At 41.3% G+C, this 10,000-nt stretch overlaps 1 protein-coding gene and 1 long non-coding RNA gene across 2 annotated transcripts in view; both read left to right on the top strand.

Moving 5' to 3' along the window:
• The window catches only part of LOC310728904, a 78,487-nt gene that overhangs the window by 59,928 nt on the left and 8,559 nt on the right, over positions 1 to 10,000 (top strand). The gene's annotated exons all lie outside the window — the stretch shown is intronic.
• cyp51 (cytochrome P450, family 51) overlaps positions 4,996 to 10,000 on the top strand; it is a 7,119-nt gene continuing 2,114 nt past the window's right edge. Inside the window, exons 1-8 of the mRNA XM_083545751.1 lie at positions 4,996 to 5,389; positions 6,002 to 6,100; positions 6,320 to 6,496; positions 7,188 to 7,314; positions 7,610 to 7,784; positions 8,387 to 8,506; positions 8,590 to 8,785; positions 9,976 to 10,000. The exon at positions 9,976 to 10,000 is cut by the window's right edge and continues 71 nt beyond it. Of these exons, the coding sequence (XP_083401877.1) occupies positions 5,219 to 5,389; positions 6,002 to 6,100; positions 6,320 to 6,496; positions 7,188 to 7,314; positions 7,610 to 7,784; positions 8,387 to 8,506; positions 8,590 to 8,785; positions 9,976 to 10,000 (1,090 nt within the window). The 5' untranslated portion in view covers positions 4,996 to 5,218. The remainder of the gene's footprint in view (positions 5,390 to 6,001; positions 6,101 to 6,319; positions 6,497 to 7,187; positions 7,315 to 7,609; positions 7,785 to 8,386; positions 8,507 to 8,589; positions 8,786 to 9,975) is intronic.

Genomic DNA, 10,000 nt, shown 5'->3' on the forward strand with positions numbered 1-10,000 from the left:
CTAACAAATAGACTTAGTCTCTTCGAGCACTGGTTATGAGCGTGTCAGATTTTAATAGAAATATTAAAGAGCACGTCTGCTTTCACACGTTCTCTGGGGCACGTGTGTGACCTGCCAACACGCACCGAATTGCGATTCCTTTGCATTTGCTTTTTCGATGCCTTGCACTGAAAACTGTCAATCAAGTGTCAGGGGTGGGGCTGGATTATTGGGCGTGTTTGTATTGGGGAGTGACGTCACTCACAGTCGGGAATACTGTCCGGAATATTCTTCCAGACTCCAGGACAAACGCTCAGCGCCTACACTTCACATCAGAAGGTTAGGATTTCAAATCCCACCATTAAGGTGCTCTTGAACACAGCCCCCAACCCTCAACTGAGATATGTTATATAATAAATTACTTTTTTGGATTGTGATGGTCTGTAATGGATTTATTAATCTGTAATGGACTTTTATGGTCTGTAATGGACTGTTGTATTCTGTGATGGTCTGTAATAAATTGTATTACACTGTAATGTACTGTAGAACATTATATTCTTTAAAGATCTCAAATGGATTGTAGTATCCTGTAATGATCTGTAATTTACTTGATTAGACTGTGCTGGTCTGTAATGGACTTTAATGGTCTGTAATGGACTTTGATGGTCTGTAATGGACTTTAATGGCCTGTGATATACTTTAATGGTCTGTAATGGACTTCAATGGTCTGTAATGGACTGTAATGTTCTGTAATGGACTTTAATGGTCTGTGATACACTTTAATGGTCTGTAATGGACTTAAATGGTCTGTAATGGACTGTAATGGTCTGTAATGAACTTTAATGGTCTGTGATATATTTTAATGGTCTGTAATGGACTTTAATGGTCTGTAATGGACTGTAATGGTCTGTAATGGACTTTAATGGTCTGTAATATATTTTAATGGTCTGTAATGGACTTTAATAGTCTGTAATGGACTTTAATGGTCTGTAATGGACTTTAATGGTCTGTAATAGACTTTAATGGTCTGTGATATATTTTAATGGTCTGTAATGGACTGTAATGGTCTGTAATGGACTTTAATGGTCTGTAATGGACTTTAATGGTCTGTGATATATTGTAATGGTCTGTAATGGACTTTAATGGTCTGTAATGGACTTTAATAGTCTGTAATGGACTGTAATGGTCTGTAATAGACTTTAATGGTCTGTGATATATTTTAATGGTCTGTAATGGACTGTAATGGACTTTAATGGACTGTAATGGACTGTAATGGACTGTAATGGTCTGTGATATATTTTTATGGTCTTTAATGGACTGTAATGGTCTGTAATGGACTTTAATGGACTGTAATGGACTGTAATGGTCTGTCATGGACTTTAATGGTCTGTAATGGACTTTGATGGTCTGTAATGGACTTTAATAGTCTGTGATATACTTTAATGGTCTGTAATGGACTTTAATGGTCTGTAATGGACTGTAATGTTCTGTAATGGACTTTAATAGTCTGTGATATACTTTAATGGTCTGTAATGGACTTCAATGGTCTGTCATGGACTTTAATGGTCTGTAATAGACTTTGATGGTCTGTAATGGACTTTAATAGTCTGTGATATACTTTAATGGTATGTAATGGACTTTAATGGTCTGTAATGGACTGTAATGTTCTGTAATGGACTTTAATAGTCTGTGATATACTTTAATGGTCTGTAATGGACTTCAATGGTCTGTAATGGACTGTAATGGTCTGTAATGGACTTTAATGGTCTGTGATATATTTTAATGGTCTGTAATGGACTTTAATGGTCTGTAATAGACTTTAATGGTCTGTGATATATTTTAATGGTCTGTAATGGACTTTAATGGACTGTGATATATTTTAATGGTCTGTAATGGACTTCAATGGTCTGTAATGGACTGTAATGTTCTGTAATGGACTTTAATGGTCTTTGATATACTTTAATGGTCTGTAATGGACTTAAATGGTCTGTAATGGACTGTAATGTTCTGTAATGGACTTTAATGGTCTTTGATATACTTTAATGGTCTGTAATGGACTTAAATGGTCTGTAATGGACTGTAATGTTCTGTAATGAACTTTAATGGTCTGTGATATATTTTAATGGTCTGTAATGGACTTTAATGGTCTGTAATGGTCTTGGTATAATAGTCATACGCATGCCCTAAAGAGAACAACACGTAATCTGGAGAGAAAATGGAGGAAAACTAAATTGGAGGTATTTAGAATTGCGTATAAAGACAGTATGCTTAGCTACAGACAGGCGCTAAAAGCTGCTAGAGCTAAACACCTGAGCAAACTCATAGAAAATAACAAAAACAACCCCAGGTTCCTTTTCAGTACAGTCGCTAAATTAACAACAAATCAGGGATCTGAAAAATGTGTTCCATCACAGTTTAGTAGTGAAGACTTTATGAATTTCTTCACTGAAAAAATAGATAACATTAGAAAAACAATTGTGGCAGTTCAACCTCTGACAGCATCTCCTGACACAATCGTACTTACAACCCCACAACTACACTGTTTTACATGTATAGGACAGGAAGAGCTGTATGATGCTATTATGAAAGCTAAATCAACAACATGTCATTTAGATCCAATTCCCACTAAACTACTGAAGGAAGTGTTATATACAGCTGGTGAGCCTCTTCTCAATATTATTAACTCCTCACTATCGTTAGGTCATGTCCCTAAATCCCTCAAGTTAGCAGTTATTAAGCCCCTCATTAAAAAACCTAATCTGGATCCAAACACGCTATCGAATTACAGACCAATTTCAAATCTCCCATTTATGTCTAAGATTTTAGAAAAGATTGTCGCTGCCCAGTTATGTAACCACTTGCAGGAGAACAATATCTTTGAAGAGTTTCAGTCAGGTTTTAGGCTCCATCATAGCACAGAAACTGCTCTAGTTAAAATCACTAATGACCTGTTTTTAGCTTCAGACCAAGGCTACATCTCCCTATTAGTTTTACTAGATCTTAGTGCTGTGTTCGACACTATAGATCATCATCTTCTCCTCGATCGCTTACAGAATTACATCGGTATTCAGGGACAGGCATTAAGCTGGTTTAAATCCTACCTGTCCAATCGTTACCATTTCGTAGATTTAAATGGAGAGCTATCCAGGATAATGCTAGTAAATTATGGCGTGCCACAAGGGTCAGTTCTGGGACCCCTGCTTTTTACAATATACATGCTTCCATTAGGAAATATTATTAGAAGGCATGGAATTAGCTTCCATTGTTATGCTGATGATACCCAGCTATATATTTCATCCAAACCAGGCGATACAGCTCAATTAGCTCGCATAACTGAGTGTGTTGAAGAAATAAGAGATTGGATGACCCATAACTTTCTGCTATTAAATTCTGATAAAACGGAGATTTTGCTCATCGGCCCAAAAAATAGTACACAGAAGCTCCAGCATCTCAGCCTGCATTTAGACGGTTGTTCTGTAACTACTAGTTCAACGGTAAAAGACCTGGGAGTTATTTTAGACAGCAACTTATCTTTTAAAAATCACATCAATCAAGTTACAAAAACAGCCTCTTTCACCTTAGAAATATTTCTAAGCTAAGAAATATGTTATCTATATCTGATGCAGAGAAGCTCGTCCATGCGTTTATGACCTCTAGAATAGACTACTGTAATGCATTACTAGGTGGATGTCCTGCATCATTAATAAACAAGCTTCAGTTAGTTCAGAATGCCGCAGCAAGAGTTCTTACTAGGTCAAGAAAATACGATCATATAACCCCAATCTTATCGTCCCTACATTGGCTTCCTATTAAGTTTCGAAAAGACTACAAACTACTGCTACTCACTTATAAAGCACTAAATGGTTTGGCTCCCATGTATTTATCCAGTCTTTTAACACGCTACAATCCGTCACGCTCCCTGAGATCTCAAAACTCTGGTATTGTTGAAAGATTTATGACCAAACTTTTGATGTCACCCATATGAGGATGGGTTCCCCTTTGAGTCTGGTTCCTCTCAAGGTTTCTTCCTCATATCATCTAAGGGAGTTTTTCCTTGCCACTGTCGCCGCGGCTGCTCATCAGGGACAAACGCACACCATTCACCTTCACTGTTGTTTTCTGTAAAGCTGCTTTGAGACAATGTCTGTTGTGAAAAGCGCTATACAAATAAACTTGACTTGACTTGACTTATAATGGACTGTAATGGTCTGTAATGGACTTTAATGGTCTGTGATATATTTTAATGGTCTGTAATGGACTTTAATAGTCTGTAATGGACTTTAATGGTCTGTAATAGACTTTAATGGTCTGTAATAGACTTTAATGGTCTGTGATATATTTTAATGGTCTGTAATGGACTCTAATGGTCTGTAATGGACTCTAATGGTCTGTAATGGACTTTAATGGTCTCTAATGTTCTGTAATGGTCTATAATGGACTGTAATGGTCTGTGATATATTTTAATGGTCTGTAATGTTCTGTAATGGTCTATAATAGACTGTAATGGTCTGTGATATATTTTAATGGTCTGTAATAGACTGGTGGTGAACATACTGTTTGATGCTTTGGAAATAAAATATACTGCTGTTTAGAAATCATCAACGCGCTCGCGCTCGGTGAATTTATAAAGTAAACACATACAGAATGAGCCAATGAGAAATCAGGAGCGGTGGCACGAGCCTGGTGACGTCATATAGGCAGACCGTCAGTTCCCGGCATATGGACAAATCAGAACCCAAGATTGCGTGGAGCTACGTGATTGACACGCTGGACCGGCCAATAGAAAGCGCGTGTGTGGTCAGACGGGGGCGGGACTTGTTCCGATTTGTGTTTGTCTCGGCAGGTAGAAGTTTAATGATAGAATAAAACTCCTGAGCGGAGAGAGAGAGAGAGAGAGAGAGAGAGAGAGAGAGAGAGAGAGAGAGAGAGAGAGAGAGAGAGAGAGAGAGAGAGAGAGAGAGAGAGAGAGAGAGAGAGAGAGAGAGAGAGAGAGAGAGAGAGAGAGAGAGAGAGAGAGAGAGAGAGAGAGAGAGAGAAGAGAAGAGAAGAGAAGAGAAGAGAAGAGAAGAGAAGAGAAGAGAAGAGAAGAGAAGAGAAGAGAAGAGAAGAGAAGAGAAGAGAAGAGAAGAGAAGAGAAGAGAAGAGAAGAGAAGAGAAGAGAAGAGAAGAGAAGAGAAGAGAAGAGGAAGAGAAGAGAAGAGAAGAGAAGAGAAGAGAAGAGAAGAGAAGAGAAGAGAGAATGACCGTTGCTGAAGTGAGTAACCGGATCATGGAGCGCGCTGCTGAGAAGATCCTCAGCGGAAATCTAACCTTCATGATTCTCGCGACGTCGGTGTTCATCCTCAGCCTGGCCTACATCTCCAAACTGGTGTTCAGACAGCAACAGGCGCGGGGAAAAGACCACGGACAGGTGAGTGGAGAACTACATCATCACCATCATCATCACCACCACCATCATCATCATCACAATCATTATCCTCCTCTCATCTTCTCCATTCTCATCACCATCATCATCACAATCATTATCCTTCTCTCATCTTCTCCAGTCTCATCATCACCATCATCACAATCATTATCCTTCTCTCATCTTCTCCATTCTCATCATCACCATCATCACAATCATTATCCTTCTCTCATCTTCTCCATTCTCATCACCATCATCATCACAATCATTATCCTTCTCTCATCTTCTCCAGTCTCATCACCATCATCATCACAATCATTATCCTTCTCTCATCTTCTAACACGACTCTGAAGTGTGTGCCAAATTTCAAGAGTTTTCAAGCATGTTAAGGGATTCCAATTGGCCAATGTGTGTTAAAAAACAAAACAAAACAAAAAAAAAGGGACAAATAATAATCCGAGCAAAAACCATAGGGCTTCGTCCCTTTCAGTGCAGGCCATTCTGCTCCTCGGTGCTCGGGCCCTAAATACACAGAGAGTATCAGCAGGCAGAGGGAAATAATTGTATGAAATGTATTGAGAATAATAATAAATAATCAATGGATTTGTTTTTGGACAGAAATTTCCTCCGTATATCCCGTCCAGTCTGCCCTTCCTGGGTCACGCCATCGCTTTCGGGAAAAGCCCCATCGAGTTCCTGGAGAAGGCATACGAGAAGGTGAGATGTTCTCATCACTGCAGTGAAACACATCATCTTCTCTCAATTCATTCATTCATGAATTGATGGTGGTTATGGGTATAACGAGGTCAGAGTGAAGTACCGCTAAAAGAAACCTGTAATACACTCACGTGACACCATCTGAGGTTCATCTCAATGTTCCTCAGGGAAAGTGCATCTTCTTATCCTCACGTATCTCATATCTGTGTGTGTTTTCAGTACGGACCCGTGTTCAGCTTTACGATGGTGGGGAAGACCTTCACCTACCTGGTGGGAAGTGAAGCAGCCGCTCTGATGTTCAACAGCAAAAACGACGAGCTGAACGCAGAGGACGTGTACTCACGACTGACCACGCCCGTGTTCGGCAAAGGAGTCGCCTACGACGTCCCAAACCATGTACGCCACTTTACACTGAGTGATGGAGGGAGGAGTGCAGGAGGACAGAATGAAAGAGAGAGGGATAATAAAATAGATGTTCAGGGAGTTACAGCCATATTTCACTTCGCATCGGTGCATCAGGATAAATGTGATGCATTGATTTAAAAGTGAGCATCAGATATACACGTTAAAAAAGCGATTTATTTCTATATCATTATTAGTAGATGCGCTATACTTCTATTATTTAGGAAGTGACCAATCATTTGTGACTAATATTTAATAGGTAGAGGGATTTCTCCTGGTTTCTCGAGCGCGTTCTCTCTCAGCGCCGATGCCTGAATACGACCCTTCACAACACTACAGAGATTCAGATAGAATACAGATTTACATGGCAGAGGTAGAGCTGCGTCTTCCTGCAGACACAACAGGAAAACAACGTCTGGTTTTATTTGTTTGTGAAAGGGCCATGCGTTAAAAGTCAGAAGACTCTTCAGTACATTGATGATTTACTGTCTGTCTGAAAGAAAGAAATAGAAGCAAACTATCTGTAGCTATCCAGCTGCTCCATATAGATCTTTACTGTATCGTATCCTTAGCTATGAATCAAGACGCATCACTTGTGGAGATGCACATCCAAATTATAAAGATTGTGTGTGTGTGTGTGTGTGTGTGTGTGTGTGTGTGTGTGTGTGTGTGTGTGTGTGTGTAGGTGTTCCTAGAGCAAAAGAAGCTGTTGAAGACGGGGTTAAACATGGCTCGCTTTAAGCAGCATGTCAAGCTCATTGAAGAAGAAACAAGACAGTATTTCCTCCGCTGGGGGGATAGTGGGGAGAAAAGTGAGACACACACACACACACACACACACACACACACACACACACACACACACACACACTATCTATTTCTGTTATATGTTTTAGCTACACCTCAAAGATAGGGCTTGTTACACTGATGTGCTGAAGATTCCCCACCAGAGGGCGCCACTAGCACTTGGGAGATTAAAAGTAGGGCGAACATGGCCTCAGAATCCCAACAGACCAGCTGGTTAGTAAATCTCCTCTTTTCCTTTCTGTTTCTCTTCCTAAACCTCGTTTGTTCCCACTCCTTCTACATACCGTTCACCTTCTCCAGACCTGTTCGAGAGTCTGAGCGAGTTGATCATCCTGACGGCGAGTCGCTGTCTGCACGGCGTGGAGATCCGCAATGTTCTCACAGAGAGCGTCGCTCAACTCTACACCGACCTCGACGGAGGATTCACCCACGCTGCCTGGTTATTACCTCACTGGATTCCTTTACCCAGCTTCAGGTATTTTCACACATGGTTTCATCTTCTCTCTCTACTGCTTCACCCTGATAAATAAAAACCTGGGTGAGAAGACATCACCTGCATGTTTCCTCCATGACTGAATCATGTGCAGGAAGTAGTAGTTAAATCAGTTCTTTGGAAAAAGAACTTTGGAAACCGTGGGTTGAAAACCATAGCTGATTATCATGCCTGAAAAGGGGAAGACATTCCAGGAATTTCCAGGAGGTGGGAGAAGAGGTCATGTGTAGATAACAATTCACTAAGCAGACATGCAGAGGGGAAAGTGAAGAAGCCTGAGCATCAAGCTTTGGGGAACACCAGTAATAATGGATTGTTAGTGAACCTGAAATGTTTAAGGACTGTTGCAACTCTGAGATCTTATTCTCTCCAGAAGAAGACCTCAATAGTCTGGAATGGAAGTTAGAATGTGTGATGTGATATAGGAGACACACATTGTGATCCTGGAAAGTCCAAACTTTGTGCAAACTGTTAAAAATAATGAACCCGAGTCCATTCTTTACAGGTGCAGCTGTTTGGAGATATCTACAGATCCAGATGTGATGTAGTCCTGAGTTAACAATGTGCTTGCTGTCTGTTGGCAGGCAGAGAGACCGTGCTCACATAGCAATCAAACAGATCTTCTACAAAGTGATTGAGAAACGCAGAAGGAGCACAGAGAAGGAGGACGATATCCTGCAAACCCTCATAGACGCCACGTACAAGTACGACATCACTCCACGTTACACGCCATACACGCAAACACAGCGTATAAAACGTTTTACTCAGCAGGTCTGTCTCTCTGTAGAGACGGACGAACTCTGAATGACGATGAGATCTCAGGGATGCTGATCGGCCTGTTGTTGGCGGGTCAGCACACGTCCTCCACCACCAGCGCGTGGCTCGGCTTCTTCATGGCACGAGACTCCGAGCTACAGAAACGCTGCTACAACGAACAGAAACAAGTGTTTGGAGAAAACCTGCCACCCATCACTTATGAACAGGTCAGGTACCCTCACAAAACACTGCACTAAACACTAAACACCTGGTTCTGCTCAGCTGGGAGAAGGTGTTCCTGGATTACCGGAGCACTGTAATTATTAGATCTCCATGCTGCTGGAGAGAAGAAGATCTCAGTTGCAGTGGTTCCAAGAAGAGTGAGGATCCCTCATCATGTGTCCCTCATCATGATATGATGCTCTGGCCTTTTCCCTCTACAGATCTTCTTAGTGGTGTATCATCCACACGTTGGCTGTTCTTTCACTTAGAACTAATTCCTACCTTTTAAACCCACAGCAATTAGAACATTGAGTAATAAATAGTATTTAGTAATTAAAACATACAAGAATCTATTGTTGTCCTGCACTGAATAAAAACCCACCATACTATAACAGCACCTCATTAGCAGGTGTTTCTATGCATGTCGTGTTTTTCCTCACGTTAGTAGCAAATAAAGCCAAAAGCTCATGAAAGCCTCTTTAAACGCTTTCTGCATTTGGTGTTGAGTAGAGGTCTACCGATTTTATCAGTATCGATAGAGTGTGTGTGGGGGTGTGTGTGTGAGGGTGTGTGTGTGTGTGATGGGTGTGTTTGGTCGTCCACAATGCTATTGGCTTTGCGGATGCAGCGTGTGGTGTAAATGTCCATGATAGAGGGGAGAGAGACTCTGATGATCTTCTCAGCTGTCCTCACTATCCTCTGTAGGGTCATGCGATCCAAGAGAGTGCAGTTCCCAAACCAGGCAGTGATGCAGCTTTTCAAGATGCTCTCAATGGTCCCTCTGTAGAACATGGTCAGGATGGGGGGAGGCAGATGAGCTTTCCTCAGCTTTCTCTGGAAGTCGAGATGCTGCTGGACTTTTTTGGTGTTGAGTGACCAGGTGAGGTTATCTTTTGGATCCGGAGAGGCCGCTGCGAGCTACTGCCACGCCGCCATCTTGGAAACAGTCGCACATGTATAAAAAAATGCACGTAATGTTAGTGATTCGCCTCTAGAGGCCACTCTTATAATGACAGCAGACCGGAAGCTGCTCCAGCACGACGTAACCCGGAAAAACTATCAGTATGTATTTTTGCAGATAGCTCCAACAATCAACTATCGGTGTCGAATATAACCTCTAGTGTGGAGAAGTTCAGTGTGGAGCTGGATGTGTTTAATGTGAGTACTGAGGTGCTGTTGTGTGTTTGATGTGTAGCTGAAGGAGCTGACCCTGCTGGACC

This window comes from Silurus aristotelis, assembly GCF_946808225.1.
Source record: "Silurus aristotelis genome assembly, chromosome: 7".
Classification (NCBI taxonomy): Eukaryota; Metazoa; Chordata; class Actinopteri; order Siluriformes; family Siluridae; genus Silurus; species Silurus aristotelis.